Source organism: Diplotaxodon limnothrissa, linkage group LG14 (assembly GCF_057381915.1).
Source record: "Diplotaxodon limnothrissa isolate DT_005_m linkage group LG14, D_limnothrissa_male_GT1.1, whole genome shotgun sequence".
In the NCBI taxonomy this organism is placed as follows: domain Eukaryota; kingdom Metazoa; phylum Chordata; class Actinopteri; order Cichliformes; family Cichlidae; genus Diplotaxodon; species Diplotaxodon limnothrissa.
Genome location: NC_140609.1, coordinates 27,038,068 through 27,058,205, shown reverse-complemented (window position 1 = coordinate 27,058,205; position 20,138 = coordinate 27,038,068). Strand labels below are relative to the sequence as shown.

Here is a 20,138-nt window from a genome sequence, read left to right as displayed (position 1 = left end):
TTTTTGTATGGCCAGCAACAAAAACTAATGGCTACATTTAGAGTAATGTTTAAAAATGACTTCATTTAGCAGGGTGTTCCTTTGTTCTCTTCTTATTCTTTCTTATACTGGACCTTCATTTGGTTTGTATAAGGTGGTACTTTTTAAGACACCTCTGCCTAACTACAGTGAACTAACCTAATAATATGCTCTGGTCATCATTTTACTCAAGTTAAGGTGTCACATCCATGAAACTTACACCACTAACCAGCATCAGTCCTACAACTTCACTCTCAAAATTAATAAATTCTGGGACAAGCAGAAACTGTATTTTTAGCGGTGCATTTTGTGGCAGGCCAGACTGCTATTAAATGCACTCTCCTAAACAAATAATTCCTTTGTAGCACCACTTCGTCTTGGTTCAGAAGAGATGTCCTGGATATACGTGATAATGTAACACGGGTGTTTATGTTTGTTCATGTTTAGCGCGTTGGGTTGTGTTTTTAAAGCGATTGTTACGTTTTTGAAGCTTTGTAATGCGACAGGTGCGATAGCCGACACCACACCTTCACCTGACGTACAACGTGACGTATGACGCACACGTCGGGTATTCACTTTCAAAACAACAATGGGGATAGAAAATATTGCTCGAGGTGGTTAATGCTCCTTTCGCTGGTTGCCAACCACCATTAAATAACAACAAGAGGAAAATATTGATCTGTTTCTCAAGTTTTGCACGTTTAAGTCGCAATTCAGACTCAAACAAAGCTGCAAAGCAGGAGAACAACATAACCATCAACTATTGATGAATAGATGGTTAACATGTGCAACTTAGAAGTAGTCAGAGTTAACTGGATGTTCAATCGGGTTAAATGCAAGGTTGATTGGATTATATCTGAAGATCGTATGCTATTCGTGATAACTCTGCTAGACTCCAAATTGCTCGTCCATGCGGGAGTATCTCAAAATTAAATGAAACCATATAACACTTTTTCCCTAAAACGGACTGACATGGAACACATTAAAGTTGGATTGACACCAGCTAATCAGTCTGAAGGTAAGTGTTTTTTTCTCTTATTCGAGAGAAGTCAGAAATGCGTTCTTAGTACTGTTTGTTTTGACTTTCAAGCTACCCTACCAGGATATTTTCAGTCAAATGCTAAGAAAAAATGTCAATATCTATGAATGTGGAGACTCAAGAGACTAGTTAGGTAATAGTTGCCAATGGATTTATGAGACTTGATAGAAACTTGGACGTTTGCAACAGGTGAATCGGTGAACTACCGAGGTTGCGCCCAAATGCTTAAAGCTGTTAGCTGGTCAGTGTTTTCAGGTGTGCTTGTACTACCTGTACGGTGCGGGGTGCTGACTAAGTCATGTTAAACCCATTAAAGAGTCGAGCTCAAATATCTTTTCATTTTTGTGCACTGCTCTCTTGTCGGCACACATTTTCTGTTTATTGAAGCCTTTTGTGAATAATTTTGATCATGTAAAAACTGGGAATTGGTCCCTATTGACAATACTCTTACTTTTTGCATTGCATATGTCATTTAGGAAAGGTAATTGGTCACTGAACTTTTTGCAACTATGTGTATTTCTAAATTTTGTGGCATCAGTGCACGCAAATATATATTGTTCAGTTTGCATGTTAAAAGCCACAAACATGTAGCTAACTATAGGCTTTCTTGTGGAACTGAGAACTGCCCTGCCACTTTCAGAACATTTTCTGCCTTCATTCACATATGCCTAGGAATCACAGAACAAGAAGGGAGACCACTAAGGAGGAGTTTTATATGTTCACTGGTGACCTCGGCTGTCAAGTTCCTGGATGTGGGTATGCTGCGCAAAACTTCACAGCTCTTTGTGCCCCTCTCAGATTTCATATCAAAGATGGGGGAGAAAGTATTATGTCCATTTGAAGGTTGCTCTAAATACTTCAGTGTCCGAACATCATTTTCCAGCCATATTTCTCGAAAACATAAGTAGACAGTTCAGCAGTCAAGGCAACAAGAAATTGGAGGATTTGCCATAATACAAGGAGAGGACACAGTTAATCTATTAGAAGACAGTTGACTTTGTGTCATTTAAAAATGCAGGCTAAAATGCTCTTGCCAACCAGCACTATACAGAGCATCATAGAGGATTTTCAGGATCTTTGCAGCTGTAACAAAAGTAGACACTGAATCTAACACCATCTCTCTTTTTTTTAGATGGCAGACCAAAGAATTTGAATGACACCATTACTCTGGAGCTTGGGAATGATTTCCACTCCAACTGTCCCATGCAATCACAAGAGGAGACAGAGGTCATCCAGAGGACAGAAGTATGGTTAGAAATTGTTGTGGAGGCCATGCAAGTTAACTGCAGAAACCCTAAACGTGCATCTTGTGAAGAGGTTGCTAAGATCATTATAAACAGATACCCTCAAACATTTGCAGATTTTACTGAAAAGGGAGAAAGACTGGGTTGTGGATATTATTCACTACTAAGAAGCATCAAATCTAGAGTTCAACATGTTAATCGAGATAATACAACACATAGACTTCGTCAAACAAAGAGAACCAGGAATGAGGAAGACTGCAGTCCCAACAGTAATGCAACCTCACATAAAAAAGTTAGATGCCTTGCAGATAGCTATGGCTGTATAAATTGGCAGCCAGTTGAACTTCCTCAGGGGGAAACGCCAGCTTCTTTAGAGGAAAAGAAACACATCTTGTTAACAATTTTTAATTCAGAAGGACCTGGAGCTGTGGAGAGACCTGATGTGGATGACTTCATGTGCATCACATATATTTCTCAGCGGCAGCTTATCAACAGTTGTCCCTCACTTTCAGTAGCTGAAATTCAGGAGCAGTGGCCATTCTTGTTTACTCGGAAAGGTCTTTCGAACCACTTTTACAAACTCACAGGCATCGATGTCAGTGAGTGCTTAGGTCAGGCCCTCGTAACCAAAGGCAGAAGGATTGTTAACTATTTCTCCACCCAGAAGCTCAAATGGAACCTTGGTATAAGGACACTCATCCAGCAGATAGAAAGTGAGGGAGTTTTGACCAACAACAAGGTTGGCACAGCAGCCATACTTCTCATGATGAAGTATTACAAGGAAGATGAAGACTCCCTCTTTGTCTTAGCAAATGTAAGCTTTTTTCATACAGCTCTACAGGGAGTGCAGAATTATTAGGCAAGTTGTATTTTTGAGGAATAATTTTATTATTGAACAACAACCATGTTCTCAATGAACCCAAAAAACTCATTAATATCAAAGCTGAATGTTTTTGGAAGTAGTTTTTAGTTTGTTTTTAGTTTTAGCTATTTTAGGGGGATATCTGTGTGTGCAGGTGACTATTACTGTGCATAATTATTAGGCAACTTAACAAAAAACAAATATATACCCATTTCAATTATTTATTTTTACCAGTGACACCAATATAACATCTCCACATTCACAAATATACATTTCTGACATTCAAAAACAAAAAACAAAAAACAAAAAAATCAGCGACCAATATAGCCACCTTTCTTTGCAAGGACACTCAAAAGCCTGCCATCCATGGATTCTGTCAGTGTTTTGATCTGTTCACCATCAACATTGCGTGCAGCAGCAACCACAGCCTCCCAGACACTGTTCAGAGAGGTGTACTGTTTTCCCTCCTTGTAAATCTCACATTTGATGATGGACCACAGGTTCTCAATGGGGTTCAGATCAGGTGAACAAGGTGGCCATGTCATTAGTTTTTCTTCTTTTATACCCTTTCTTGCCAGCCACGCTGTGGAGTACTTGGACGCGTGTGATGGAGCATTGTCCTGCATGAAAATCATGTTTTTCTTGAAGGATGCAGACTTCTTCCTGTACCACTGCTTGAAGAAGGTGTCTTCCAGAAACTGGCAGCAGGACTGGGAGTTGAGCTTGACTCCATCCTCAACCCGAAAAGGCCCCACAAGCTCATCTTTGATGATACCAGCCCAAACCAGTACTCCACCTCCACCTTGCTGGCGTCTGAGTCGGACTGGAGCTCTCTCCCCTTTACCAATCCAGCCACGGGCCTAATCCATCTGGCCCATCAAGACTCACTCTCATTTCATCAGTCCATAAAACCTTAGAAAAACCAGTCTTGAGATATTTCTTGGCCCAGTCTTGACGTTTCAGCTTGTGTGTCTTGTGCAGTAGTGGTCGTCTTTCAGCCTTTCTTACCTTGGCCATGTCTCTGAGTATTGCACACCTTGTGCTTTTGGGCACTCCAGTGATGTTGCAGCTCTGAAATATGGCCAAACTGGTGGCAAGTGGCATCTTGGCAGCTGCACGCTTGACTTTTCTCAGTTCATGGGCAGTTATTTTGCGCCTTGGTTTTTCCACACGTTTCTTGCGACCCTGTTGACTATTTTGAATGAAACGCTTGATTGTTCGATGATCACGCTTCAGAAGCTTTGCAATTTTGAGACTGCTGCATCCCTCTGCAAGATATCTCACTATTTTTGACTTTTCTGAGCCTGTCAAGTCCTTCTTTTGACCCATTTTGCCAAAGGAATGGAAGTTGTCTAATAATTATACACACCTGATATAGGGTGTTGATGTCATTAGACCACACCCCTTCTCATTACAGAGTTGCACATCACCTAATATGCTTAATTGGTAGTAGGCTTTCGAGCCTATACAGCTTGGAGTAAGACAACATGCATGAAGAGGATGTGGACAAAATACTCATTTGCCTAATAATTCTGCACTCCCTGTATGTTTAATGCTGTTGCTTGCTGTCCTGTTATATTTTTTTTATTTGTTACATAAAATGTCTTGGTCCTTTTTCTGGCAGGAAACATCTACCAGGATGTCCCTTGAAGCAGAGAGCAACCTGCCCATCACCCCAAGGCTGATTATGCTTGGTAAGAAGTCATTTATGAAATAGAGCTGATTAGACCATATTAGAATTTCTGTTTGGCACAGGAGCTTTTCGTGGACACAGGTATCCAGTGTCTGTTTTGTTAGCTCAAATTTCTGTAATTTCCTTTATAAACCAAGGTTGTTGGACAAGTGTCTCAGTGAATCCAGCAAAGTAACAATATCAAATTTCACAATACATATTACTGATCAACGTAGTAGTCTAGCTACACCAACAGCAGAAATACTGAAGTCAATACTGTAAAGTTTAACAGCAGCACAAACTATGAACTCCAAAATAACCATAGAGTTGATTCATCTCTGGTAATTTAACTGGGCTGACTGTTTGTTAGGTGTGTTTAATGTGCAGAATAATTCCCAATTATGTACAATTATAATATGTTAAAACGGACTTATGTACATAAGGCCATTAATAATTAACAGTACGTAGCTATTTGCTTTATGACTATCTAGACAGTGTGAAGAAGTGAAGTATTGAAATTATTTTATGTTGCATAATGACAACATGTTGCCCCTATACATTTAAGGACAAAGTTCAATGACCGCCACCTGCTGGATGGTGAGTGCAGAGGGGCGTGTAATTGTTGAGCTGGACAAAGAGAACACCTTTGCTGATGCAATGTCAGTCTCTGACATTGATGTATTCAACCTGGAATACCAGGAGTCAGCGTGTGCAAGTTTTTTGTAAGGATAAACCCTGAAGAGGGAACAAAATGTACCTCCAAGGTTGGGACAAGCAGAAAGACTGGGACCACTGTGAAGCGAAAGGTTGTTTACATTAACCCTCATGTCACAACTTTCCTCCAGCGGCTTACTGAATTTGAGTGGAGAACTTCAAATTAGGTAACTGTTGCCATTTTTAGTGAATTTCTTGTATAATTTAAGTGACCAATGTGTTGTTACCTGTGTCTCCACAGATGATCCATGGCCCATGCTTTCTGGACATTTACACAAGACGAACAACAATGAAGACAAGCTCTCTTGCCATCTTGCAAGACGCTGTCTCTGTCCAATAGGTTTTTTGAGTGCAACAGTTTTGATTTTTTTTCCCTTCTTTTACCTGTTTGTTAAAAATTATTTCAGCTACTTACACTTTAATTGTCACATGTATTGGCTCACCCTACAAATCAATGAACTCAGTCCACAAAGCAAGATCAGGGTTCAGTGCAGGTCAGTCAAGTTCCTTCACACCACACACGCTCATCCATGTCGTGGACCCTGTTTTGTGCAATGATTTGGTGGTGTGAGCCAGTATTTTGGACAAAGTGTATATAAAGGCAGAAGTGTGGGGCTTGATATTATATTCATTACAATTCACTTTATTTGTATGGTGCCAACAAAATGAATGCCAAGGCACTTCAAAACCCTACAAAATATAACTAAGAAAACCCAACACTTGAGCATATGTTGTCTGCCATGATATGGATATGACATAATATCGTTATTGTTTGTACAACCATCTGAGAAAATAATGTATTACATGGTTTAGTAAAAACAAGTGCTTCCTCAATGAAAATGTTTTCAGTTCTTTTTAGTTTTTGATTTTGGAAATGTGTATTTCAGCAGGGAAAAATCAGTGATAATAAATAAAGTGGTGTAAAGCACATGAATTATATTTTGTGTGTGTGTATCTATCTATCTATCTATCTATCTATCTATCTATCTATCCATCCATCCATCCATCCATCCATCCATCCATCCAATTTTTTTTTGGAACCCTCCAGTCTCTTACAGTATGTTACTGTTAACTGAAATTTCGGTAAAATTACGACCTGTTAAACGGTAAATGACCGCCTGTTGGGACACGGTATCCTCTAGCAGAGATGAATATTTTTGGTACTGATGATGCGTGATAACGGTAAGTTACTGGTTAATAAATTGCAGTTTATTACCTTGCAGCGGGCTTACAGTGGCATACCGTGAATAAACAGTAGTATACCAATTTTTTAATCACAGTATGATGTTACTTTGTTGACGTAATTTACGACATAACGACATAACGGTATCTCACTGGCGTCACTGTTGCCAGTGAGATACCGTAAAAAAGGCTACGGCGTGTTACCATAATTTGTCCAAGAGTATTATACCACACCAGCAAAAAACTGTATCATCCTGCAGAGCAGTAAGCTACCGTAACACAGCACAGTGAGGCCAGTATGTTACCGTAAAGTGGCGATGAAAAGTCTAACAGTGTATACAAAGGCCCATTTAAATATAAATTAACAATGGAAAGAACAATTCACTACAAATAATGTACTAAAAAAATCTTTTTCCTATACAGTACTTTTATACTCTTAGAACTTTATACAAGTTACAGTCATCCATTCACTTACACTTTCACATCTGTGATGCATAGATGTGATATTAAGATCTGTCATCAGTCTGATACTAATTCAGTCTGAAGTTAATAGGAAATGGTAAGGAAAATTTACACCATTGAACCCTACTCTAAAAACATGTCATGGACTTAACAATGTCTTTGAAGTATGGTTTAAGAAAGTGTTTAAAGATTTTACAGCATGTGTAGCGCCATCTTGTATCAGTACAGAACTTGATATCACTGGGTTGGTTGGTTGGTGTTACATTTTTTGCTTGGTGTACTGAAATAGGGCAATCCACCTGTGGCCCTAATGCTTGGGTTTGTAGACCCACTTTGCAAATGACAGTTGTGTGGATAAGTGCGTCTTTGCGCCAGCTGCAGATGAAGAGGTAACAGAGAACAAAGGCAACAGCAAATAATCAGCAGTTTAGAGATATTTCAAACATCTGACACCAAAAGATTTATTTGTTTATTTACTGTAACTTGTGTTTACACTAAAAACTCATCTTTTAAAGTACCACATATTATATTTTAATCCTATACAAAGGAAGAGCTTTACTGTTATTGCTTTTACTGATATAGTAAGAGATTTTTTTTTCATCCATCCATCCATTCGCTTATCCTTTTCAGGGTCGCGGGAGCCTATCCCAGCTGTCATAGGGCAAGAGGCGGGGTACACCCTGGACAGGTCGCCAGTCTGTCGCAGGGCCAACACACAGGGACAGACAACCATTTGCACTCTCATTCACTCGCACATTCACACAATGGCAATTTGGATTTTCCAATTAACCTATCCCCTCAAGCTGCATGTCTTTGGACGGTGGGAGGAAGCCGGAGTACCCGGAGGGAACCCACGCAAACACGGGGAGAACATGCAAACTCCACACAGAAAGACCCCGGCCTGATGTTGGAATTGAACTCAGGACCTTCTTGCTGTGCGGCAACAGTGCTAACCACCGTGCCACCGTGCTGCCCCAGATTTTTTTTTACTTTCCTTATTTCATTTGCCATATATATGTGTAGCTGCTCTTTGAGAACCATGCATTAAACACATACATGCACAAAGCAAAACAATTGATGGAGTTGCATTGTGGTGCGCACAAAAATTTGATAATGGCAATGGAAACCTCTTGAAAATGAAAATGAACAGGTTATAGAAGAACAGGTACTCTTACTGATTTTATCTGCAGTGGCATGTAATTCAAATTTCAAACTTCCAGGGTTTGACATAAAATAAAGACAAAATAAAGGCATGCCATGATAAATATATGATTGACTCAATAACCTCTAGCTATCAGTGCCTTGGTATGCTTTTTTTTTTACCTAGTTGCAAACTAAGTAATGAAAATGCATCAGGAAGGAGAAGGAGCTTATTCATATTCTGACAGGATGGTGACAAACTAATTTGGGAAAAATAATAAGAGTAAAATACCATTTTACTAAATTCAATTTTCAAAGTGAATTTGGTACCTTCTTCCCCATCATATTCCTTTTTGTATTTTTCTCTGGCTTCAGTAAGATTATATAACATTTGGGTATGAAGATGCAAATTAGCAGTCCAAAACTAGATGCAAGTATAGCAAATATTTCTACAGCAACACTGAACTTCCCAGGGGAGCTAACGTATGCTGGGATAAATGTAATCCATACTGCACAGAATATCAGCATGCTGAAAGTGATAAACTTGGCCTCATTGAAATTATCGGGTAGTTTTCTTGCTAAAAATGCAAAAATAAAACATAAAATAGCCAGAAGTCCTATATAACCAAGAACAGCCCAAAAGCCTACAGCTGAGCCAAGGGCACACTCTAAGATGATTTTATCTTTGAATTGTAACAAATTCTTAGATGGAAAAGGAGGAAAAGTTGTTAACCAGATGATACAAATGACAACTTGTATAAGAGTGAATGCTGTAACACAGAGTCTCTGCTGTGTCTGCCCAAACCATTTTTTAACATTACTACCTGGACGTGTAGCTCTGAAAGCCATTAAAACAACTATTGTTTTTCCCAGAAGACAAGAGATACAGAGGACAAAGGTGATGCCAAATGCTACATGTCGGAGCATACAGGACCAATCAGAGGGCTGACCAATGAAGGTCAGAGAACACAGGAAGCACAGAATTAAGGAGAAGAGCAGCAGGAAGCTCAATTCAGAGTTGTTTGCCCTCACTATAGGAGATTTCCTATACTTGAAGAAAATGAGTATCACACCAATTGTCATGCATGCCCCAAATAAAGATGCTGCAGTGAGCAGTGCTCCCATAATTTCTTCATATGACAGAAACACTGCTTCCTTCTTGATACAGGAATCTCTTCTTTCATTTGACCAAAACTCAGGTAGACATCTCACACAGGTGACAGAATCTGGAAATTAATATTGATGCAGATGTTACAAGTTGTTAAATTTAATGAGCACAATTTCATATGTGTTTGCATTTAAAACATCCATGAAACATCCTACTGATGCTGTACAATTACAAGGTGATAAACAATATGTTTATTAAGTTAAGCACACAGGTATACTGGTTTGTGATCAAGTAAGGATTAACAGATGTGATGTCTAGAGAGGAGACGGCATGCATCCCACTTTGGATGGAGCAGCTCTCATTTCTAGAAGTCTTGCCAAATGTATTAATTCCCCCCAAAACCTGACTATCCAGAGTTGGGACCCAGAAGCAGAGTTGCAGTCTTACACGCCTCTTTGCAGCTTCTCTCCTCCCATTATTCCCCAAAACCCCATCTCCTCAGAGACAGTGTCAGCTCCCAAACAGACAAAAAAACAAACTAAAAACCGGCAAAAAACAACTTAAACATAAAAAATCGCAAAGAAGGGACAATAAAATAATGCGCTTCTACAACAAAGAGTAAAACAGTAAAATGTGGATTATTAAATATTAGGTCTCTCTCTTCCAAGTCTTTTAGTCTGTTCGTACATTAATTAATAATTGATTAACAAATTGATTTACTCTGCCTTACAGAAACCTGGTTACAGCAGAATAATTACGTTAGTTTAAATGAATCAACACCCCTGAGCCATAGTAACTATCAGGGCTGAGGGGTCGGTGTGGCAGCAGTTTTCCACATCAACTTATTAATCAACCAAAGACCAAGACAGACTTTTAATTCATTTGAAAGCCTGATGCTTAGCCTTGTTCAAAACTCAAAAAACAGTCTTATTTGTTATTATCTTCCACCTGGGCCTTATACAGAGTTTCTGTCTAATTTCTCAGACTTTTTATCTGATTTACTGGTCAGATCAAATAAAATAATTATTGCTGGTGATTTTAACATCCATGTAAATGCTAAATATGACAGACTCAACACAACATGTCTGAAACTAGCACCACTGAATGAACAATGGGCTGGGAGGTCCATTCCTTGATCATTAATATGCAAATTCTCATGACCATTGATCAATCAATCAAATTTATTTATATAGCACATTTAAAGTCCGAAGTACACCAAAGTGCTTTCCAGTAAAACCATGATACAGGTAAAATCACAATATGAAATATAAATTACAGATATAAAATATAAAATAATTACATAATCTAAATGCAGAGCCAGATGTAAATTATCCTAATTAGCCTCGAATGCCAGGTTAACACCAGGCTAAGCAAAGAAACCCTCCCTCTCCTCAGCCACCTCCTTCAGCTTGTCCGGGAAAACACCAAGGTGTTCCCAGGCCAGCCGAGAGATATAATCTCTCCAGCGAGTCCTGGGTCTGCCCCGGGGTCTCCTCCCAGTGGGACATGACCGTAACACCTCATCCAGGAGGTGCCCAGGAGGCATCCTTATCAGATGCATGAACCATCTCAACTGGCTCCTTTCAATGTGGAGGAGCAGCGGCTTTACTCTGAGCCCCTCCCAGATGGCTGAACTTCTCACCCTCTCTAAGGGAGAGGCAAGGGAGAGCAATCTCGTTCTTTCAGTCGCTACCCACAGCTCATGACCATAGGGTGAGGGTAGGGACGTAGATCGACCGGTAAATTGAGAGCTTCCCTTTTACGCTCAGCTCTCTCTGCTTCCTTCTCCCGTGACTCATGAAGAAGACCCCGAGATACTTAAACTCCTCCACTTGGGGCAGGAACTCTTTTTCAGCCTTTTCCAGGTCCATGGCCTCAGATTTGGAGGTACTGATTTTCATTCCTACCGCTTCACACTTGGCTGCAAACCATTCCAGCACGAGCTGAAGGCCATCACCTGATGAAACCAACAGAACCACATCATCCACAAAAAGCAAAGATGAGATTCTGAGACCACTCAAATAAAAGCCTTCCGACACTTGGCTACGCCTAGAAATTCTGTCTATAAAAATTACAAACAGAACCTGTGACAAAAGCAGCCCTGGCGGAGCCCATCACCCATCTGAAATGAGACCAACTTTTTGCCGGCTATGTGGACCAATCTCTTGCAACAGTTGAATAAGGATTGAATGGCATGTAGCCATGGGAGAGATACCCCATACTCTGTTAACATCTCCCACAGGACACTCCGAGGGACATGGTCGAATGCCTTCTCCAAATACACAAAACACACGTGGACTGGTTGGGCAAACTCCCATGCACCCTCAAGTATCCTCGAGTGGATAAAGAGTTGGTCCAGTGTTCCATGACAAAACCGCACTGTTCCTCCTGTATCTGAGGTCCAGCTAACGGATGGACTCTTCTTTCCAGCACCCTGGCATAGACTTTCCCAGGGAAGCTGAGGAGTATGATCCCCCTGTAATTGGAACACACCCTCTGGTGGGAACCACCATCCGGTCTGCCATTCCAGAGGTAACGCACAACATTGAAGAGGTGTGTCAGCCAAGACAGCCTTAAAAAATCCAGAGCATTCAGGAACTCAGGGCAATTTTCTCAGTCGAAGTTAGCAGCGCTACACCCGCACTATGCACAGTGCAGGTAGAGTACCACTTTCCCCTTCTGAGTCGCCTGACGGTTTGCCAAAATCTCTTTGAGGCAGTCCAATATCCGTGCAGTGACGAGTCCCGAGCCATGTTCTGCTTGGCCTGTCCGTACCTATCAGCTGCCTCTGAAGTCCCACAGGCTAACCAAGCCTGATAGGACTCCTCCTTCAGCCTGGTGGCTCCTTCATCTCTGGTGTCCACGATTTGGTTCAGGGGTTACCAGCATGACATTCACCAACCACCTTGCAGCACAGTGCAGTGATTTTGGTAATGGAGGTGCTGAATATGGTCTATTTGGACTCAATGTCCACAGATTCCCTCAGAATGCTGTTGAAGCTCTGCCAGAGGTGTGCATTGAAGATCTTGTGGACTGGGGCCTCTGCCAGGCGTTCCCAGTGCACACTCACTATATGTTTAGGTCTGTCCAGCGTCCTCCACCTGATCCAACTCACTACCAGGTGGTGATCAGTTGACAGCTCAGCCCGTCTCTTTACCTGAGTGTCCAGAACATATGGCCGCAGGTCTGGTAATACGATTATAAAATCAATCATCGACTTCCAGCCTAGAGCATTCTAGTGCCACGTGCACTTATGAACACTTATGTTCGAACATGGTGTTTGTTATGGTCAAACTGGGGTTTGCACAGAAGTCCGCGGTTAGGTCTAGAGAAGCTTTTCCTCCCAGTTATGCCCCCCGAGTCTCACTGTCATTGCCCACATGAGCATTGAAACCCCCACCCCAAGAGGGACTCCAAAGGGCTGGGTACTTTGAACTGCCACTTGGCACATAAGCATAGATGACGGTCAGGACCCATTCCACGACCTGAAGGCGCAGGAGTAAACCCTCTTGTCCACCGGGAGAAACCCCAATGTACAGGCAGCAAGCCAAGGTGATACTATGGATACCCACCCCAGCCTGCTGCCTCTCACCAGGGGCAGCTCCAGACTGAGAAACTCTCCAGGTCCGCCAGAGCCTCCGCTCCTGGCCGCCACCCAGCACCCAACCCCTACCCCATCTCCTGCAGGTGGTGGCCTGCAGGACGGTGGACCCATGTCCCCTTTTTGGGCTGTGCCTGGCAGGCCCCATGGGCTAAGGCCCATTAACCAGACACCCTTGGGCACCCTCACCGGGCCTTGCTCCTGGGCAGGGCCCCGGTAACCCTATCCCGGGCAGGGTTAACTGTTCCCTTGATGTTCTACTCATAGGGGTTTTCTGAATCACTCTTTGGTCCCTCACCCAGGACCAATTTGCCATGGGAGACCCTACTAGGGGATACAAGCCCCCGGACAACATAGCCCCTGGGGTCCCTGGGACACATAAACCCTCCACCACGACAAATACAATTGTAACCATTGGAGAAAAAAAATTTACTCATAATCATCTCAAAGATTGTAACATTATCTACAGCTACTTTCAGTACCACTGGTACTTATTTTGAGTATTTTTCTCCAATTGATCTTTCTGAGTTAACTTCAGTAATTACTTCCCATTTGCACATAGAAGCCCTACCATTAATAATGCATCAGTCTTAAATATGATCAACCTATCTCTAATAATCAGCTATGTACCACAGGCCTTCAATCTGCCAATAGTTAAACCATTACTTGGAAAGACATCTCTTGACCCTGCTGGCCAATCTCCTACCTTTGTTTCTTTTCAAAAATTCTTGAATGAGTAGTTATCAAACAGCTAACTGATCATCTACAGAGGAATGGCTTATTTGAAGAGTTTCAGTCAGGATTCAGTGCTCATCACAGTACAGAAACAGAAAGCTTTAGTGAAGGTTACAAATTATCTTCTTATGGCCTCAGACAATGCATTCATCTCTGTGCTTGTCCGGTTAGACCTCAGTGCAATGTTTGATAATGTAGACCATAATATTCTATTACAACGATTAGAGTGTGCTGTAGACATTACAGGTACTGCATTGCAGTGGTTTGTATCATAGCTATCAAGTAAACGGAGAGTCCTCTTCACACAGTAAGGTCAATTATGGAGTTCCACATGGTTCTAATTGTGTTTACATTACACATGCTTCCCTTAGGAGGTATAATCAGAAGGCATAGCATACATTTTCACCGCTATGCAGATGACACCCAACTTTATCTATCCATGAAGCCAGATACCAATTAGTTTGACCGAAAGGAATGTCTTAAAAGACAAAGACCTGGATGACCTCTAATTTTCTACTTCTAAATTCAAATAAAACTGAGGTTATTGCACTGGCCTGAAAATCAAAGACATATGGTATCTAACCAGATTCTTGTTCTGGATGGCATTACCTTAGCCTCCAGTAACACTGTGAGGAAACTTGAAGTCAAATATTAAACAAATATGTAGGACTGCTTTTTACCATTTGCTCAATATCTCTAAAATTAGAAATATCCTATCTCAGAGTGACACTAAAAAACTAGTGCATGCATTTAGTACATCTACGCTGGAGTATTTTTAATTGGTTTGTCATTAGGATGTCCTAAAAACTCCCTGAAAAGCCTCCACGTAATCCAAAATACTGCAGCAAGATTATGGACAGGAACTAGAAAGAGAGTGTACTGTATATTTCTCCAATATTGGCTTCCCTTCCCTGTTAAATCCAGAATTGAATTTAAAATCGGGCTTCTCATTTTTAAGCTCTTGAATACTCAGGTCGCATCTTATCTTAATAACCATATCACCCTATTAGAGCACTTCACTCTTGGACTGCAAGCTTACTTGTGGTTTCTGGAGTATTTAAAAGTAGAATGGGAGCCAGAGCCTTTGGTTTTCAGGCTTCTTTTTCTACTTTTGAACCAGCTTTCAACAACAACAACAGCCTCAAGGCAACAGTTGTTGCAATTTAGAGCTGTATGACTAAAATTGAATTAAATTAAATTGAGCATCCATCAGTGTTTGTGATTGTGGCATACTTTTTATTTAAATTTTACAAGGAGTTATAATAGATTTTCTATACTTTCCAGATATTATTCCAAATATTATTTAGTGTTTAATATTTAGCCTCAGTGGTGTTATCAGATAGAGAAAAACATTTATTGAGTATTAATCACCATTAATTGTATTAACTCTAAGTTTAGAACAAAGGATTGTGGTAAATATTAAACACTGACTATAACTGAGAGGCTAACATAAGAGTTACTTTACAGAAAAAAAGCAGACTATGTATAATCATGGTTTTGTAAGGCATTAAAATATATTGTAATGGACTGGATTACAAGTTAATCCAATTGTTGTGTTATTACTGTTTTCAGAATTGCCACACAGTTTTGGCAGATATGCTCCACACCTGCAAAGAAGTAATTTACTGAGTATCCTTGAAGGTGTAATAGTCTAAAACAGGAGTCTCAAACTCAAATGAGCCACGGGCCACTGCTGGCACCACCATCTCATTGGAGGGCCACTTTCATGTTCAAGTAGTACAAAAAACCCAAACAAACCAGAAAACACCCACTAATATTTCCTAAAATGTTGTATTTTGTTTGTTTGTTTTAAATTTCAAATATTGTATAACAAGACAAAACTGCAAACATGAAAGGAATTCTTTTTCTCACTCTTAACTGAAGCCTTTCATTGAACTACCAAATAAACAAATTGGTACGCTCTTTCTGGCCAAACACGTGACAGCACTTCTGCTATAATTTTGTTCATATTTAACAAAATAAAAATGCAGACGTAAGTGTACACATTAGTTTTTGACTCTCATTGAACTGGCACAGCCAATCCTTCCACGTGTGTGTACTCTCTTGCTACCTCAGCCAGGTCAACGGCTCCATACCGTAGTAAAGAGACCTCTGGCTAATATGTCGGGTTCTGTGTTGGGCTCATAGCCAGGAACTAGCTTTACTGTCTGGGTCAACTTTGCTAGTGAGAGACAGAGAGAGGTGTTGAAAGGCTGCTCCAACTGAACTCTATTGTTTCGGAGGAAAACACGAACACAGCGTACAGTCTAGTCTTAACAGCTTACTTACAACTGGGCTCGTCAAGCATTCTTTTTGGCTGGAGTGGTTGTTATTATATTTACATGCTTCCATCTCCTGTTTCTGGTCGGTGAGAACTCATACTTTTTGACTCCCCTTTTTCTCCCTCGCTCACACTCACACACATAACGGAGAGGCAGTCCCACACTATCTCCCTAAAGCACAGACTACACTGGCTACATTCTTAAAGGGCAATACCTGTAACACTCTGCTCACATTGCCTTCATATTAAATTATGTTTTGAATAATAATTTAAATTCTTCACATCAATATGCAGTCCGCAAGTAGAGGGGCCGCAAGTTTGAGAACCCTGGTCTAGAGGCTGTTAAGCCTGTCAATTATATCAGCTACCTATGACAGAGAGTCTGTAGAACAACATGTGTTACTGTTCCAAATAAACTCAGAAACAGAATAACCGACTGTCTCTGTCTTCTGTTGGAGAGACACTACAATATAAATAAAAAGACCTGATGAAATTTGGCACAGACTATATCTTTATATTTCTATTTTGACTTGTAAGTTGTGCATGTTATTGCGGGTCTCTGTGTGTAAAATTTATTATTATTTCTATTATTATTATTAGCAACAACAAGACTAAATACAACGTCTTGAATAAACCTGTTCTTTTTTTCCATGTAAACTTTTATCTAATTCTTTTTATCAATTCTACTTCATGACCGAGACATGGATAAGCAGCAGAAAATGAATGGATGATTTCTTCTTCATCATATTGGTTACTAGTTTCATGTATTTTAAATTATGAGTATATATGTGAAAAAATGCACATATAGTTCTATGCAGCTCTGTAAAAATCCAAAACCGTCAACTGAAACAATGCCCAACATAAATCTGTCTCCTTACTGTTGAAATGTTATGATTCTGTGACTATTAGTTAAATAGTTTTACTTCGTTTGAGAAGGAAATCGAAATTACGGAGCCCCGCAGGGGACATGGGAGGGATCTCGCAAAACTTTTGCGAGATCTCGCAAAAGTTTTAGCCGCATTCTTCCCGCTAGCTCGAAGCTAACGGGAGGTCGAGACCTACTACAGCCGGGAGGAACACCGCTTTCCCGGCACATCGTGCCTCGACCTCCCGGTCGGCTTCGAGCCGGCATCCGAAGAATGCGGCTAAAAGTTTTGCGAGATCCCGAGTTTCTTTTGCGAGATCTCGCAAAACTTTTGCGAGATCCCGAGTTAGTTTTGCGAGATCTCGCAAAAGTCCGTCTTAATTTTTTTTTCTCCCATGTCCCCTGCAGGGCTCCGTACTAAATGCATATTATGTCTGCATAAAAACAAACATCACGATTATTAAATAGTTCTCGTATGACCGTCCTACATGGCTAACTTTGCTTTGTAATGCACCAAAGTTAAAATGAAATGTCACCACACCTGTAACATTGCTGATCTGTCCCTCTGCACATCTTATACAGTCATAGCAGCAAACAGGCCTTCCTTTCTGGAGAACCTTGCGTGTTCCTGGGGGACATTTCTCACTGCAAACTGACACAGGAACCTGCATGATCAAGAAAATTAAACTGCATATGGACTTTAAGAAAAAAATGAAGTTCTCTGTCAAACAATTTCTTAATTTTGAAAGATCAAAACCAAAATACTGTAAAACAAATTAAATACATATTTATAAATTGAAAAAAATAAAACAAAAAACCCCAAAGTTGTATGAATGTGTACCTGCTTTGTGTTTCTTGCCCAAATTAAAGCCTTGTTTTGCAAATTTAGCTGTTTTTCTGGAGCCAATGATGTATCATAAAGACCAACTGTGACAAACTCCACAACGCCGTTTTCTCTTGGCTGCCAGTTTATAATTTCATACTTTGCTGCTGGATCTCCATTCTCATTAAAGTAAACCTCATCTCTTTCCTTTGTTGTGATGTGAATCTTTCGTATGTGTTGCAAAACCTAAGATAACATGCCAAAACTCAGTTACTTGCAATAGAGATATCTTGGACACCTAATGGTCAAAGATTATGAAAGACAAAATATTTTTTTAATTATGACAACAATGTTCGTGCTAATGTGATTTAATCTTTTAAGTTGGTGTAAAGCTCACCGTGAATGGATCTAGCTGCACATTTTTGTTACATGTTTTATTACAGCTGAGGATATTGTGAAGTGCATGTGCCACTGCATACACTGCTTTATATACATTATTAAAGATAGGCATGAGAGACATATCAGTGAAGCTGTTTTGAACTCCGTTCAGATCTTCATGTCCAGTACACTCTCTCTGAATGTCTGCTGATGATTTCAACTCCTTGAACTTACAACTAAATAGTGTCTCCCAGAACTCAATAAAGAGTTCATTATTAGATGAATTCAGTGGCTTAACATCCAGTATGAACTCTCTCAGGCCAGTGACATGTGCTTTAGGAATGGAAAGACCTATGGCACCATTCAGTATGTGATGTATATCCATTTTTGCTGTTTGTGAATCAAATATCCACGACTCAGTGCCTACCCACTGGTACCCAGACAAGTTATGGTATGAAAACTCATGTAGCAGCACATCCAGATCCACATGGGAAAGGAATGCAACAATTACCCTGGAGGTTGAAGCCTTTATAATTTCAATTATCTTTTGTATTTTCACATATGGATCTGTCCTAAAAAAAGATACAGAATACTCCAGACAGATGCCCAGCTGCTGTGCAGTTTCTGTGAAGGTGGCCATGCCATTATTTCCATAATCATTATTGGTTCGAATAGCTCCAACCCAAGTCCATCCAAAATGCTTGACCAAATGTGCCAGGGCTCTGCTCTGGTAGTAGTCACTGGGTATTGTTCTGAGGAAGGATGGGTACTTAGTTTTGTCACTGAGACAAGCACATGTGGCAAAGTGACTGATCTAAGAGAATAAAAATATTTTTTAAACATTATATATATCTTTATATATATATAAAATGTATAAAGAAAGAAGCCTACCCACCACTGGCAGAACAAATGGTCCAATAACAGTAGCTACTGCAATGGATGGAGAAGAAGAGGTCTCTCCTATTATCGCCTGCACATGTGCAGGTCTGGTACATGGTGCCTTCGGGGGTACAGACACAATTTCATTTCCATTAGCCAAAGCCAGTGTGACACCTACACTTCTGGCCACAGATCCACAAGTATCATAGATTTTATAGCCCACAGAGATTCCTGGCAGTAGGTCTGTACTGTTATTAATCTCCTCAATTGCAAAAAGCATAGTCTGTGCAAATTGGAAATCTCTGAAATTTAAACTTGAGACATTTACAAATAATTGGAATTGCATCACATTTTCCCTTAAAACTTGGAAAAAACATTTCAAAGGATGTTTAAAGCCAAGAATTGATGAATTTCTTAAATGACTGTATTAAATTCATTTCTTATCATTTACCTGGTACATTGTAGTGGCATTGGTTTGTGTGTGTAGTTGTCCATTCTGTCTTCCCAGCTGCTGTGAAAAGAGAACATCCCCCCTAATATAAAATCCCCATCTTTTGATAGGACTGGGTTCCCAGAATCACCTCTCTGCGTGCACACTGGGTCCTCAGCTTGAGAAAAAGAAGCCATCAATAATAATTGGAGAAGTGCCCACCCCTGCTCTGGCCATCTGTGTGAGGATGCCAAGTCTAGAGCTAAACCACTTAATGCCATTATAAATGCCTTCGTGTAAATGAAAGACTTGCACTGATATTTATACCTTCTGGTGCAACCTAAGATGTAATAACAGAAGAGAGATGATGCATTCTCAGGTTGAGGAAGAGGAGGAACATGTCCAATTATACAATTTTATGGAGGTTACTTTTTGTAAAAGAAGGAAATGCAGTTTAGGTGTGTAGGTATGTAATATGTAGTTATAATACAAAAAGTGATTCACTATAAATAAATATGCACTGAAAAATTATGAAATTATAGTGGCTTCTTCCTACAGTAAGTGACAAAAAAGTTGTTATTATTACTTTCTTAGAAAACACATACTTATTTATTAATTCAATTAAAATAATTGAGCTGCCTACTTTATTTACTTCACTTTATATTGTATTTTCAGGCTGCTCTGAGAGCTTTGTGTAAGTCACAT

The 20,138-nt window shown here is 40.2% G+C and overlaps 1 protein-coding gene and 1 pseudogene across 2 annotated transcripts; one reads left to right on the top strand and one right to left on the bottom strand.

Moving 5' to 3' along the window:
- Window positions 1-990: 990 nt before the first annotated feature.
- Window positions 991-5,844, top strand: LOC146618980 (uncharacterized; annotated as a pseudogene).
- Window positions 5,845-8,645: 2,801 nt separating this feature from the next.
- LOC146618979 (extracellular calcium-sensing receptor-like) lies at window positions 8,646-19,645 on the bottom strand. 2 transcript variants are annotated; one of them, XM_085370623.1, is made up of 6 exons: window positions 19,455-19,645; window positions 19,020-19,317; window positions 18,144-18,938; window positions 17,765-17,992; window positions 17,465-17,588; window positions 8,646-9,559 (listed from the first exon to the last, which is right to left on the bottom strand). In XM_085370623.1, exons 1-6 carry the CDS (start codon window positions 19,628-19,630, stop codon window positions 8,646-8,648), a joined length of 2,535 nt encoding a protein of 844 aa, XP_085226749.1. In that variant the 5' UTR covers window positions 19,631-19,645. The 2 variants fall into 2 exon arrangements, with proteins under 2 accessions (XP_085226749.1, XP_085226748.1); XM_085370622.1 differs by lacking the exon at window positions 19,455-19,645 and having other exon boundaries at window positions 19,020-19,283.
- Window positions 19,646-20,138: the final 493 nt, after the last annotated feature.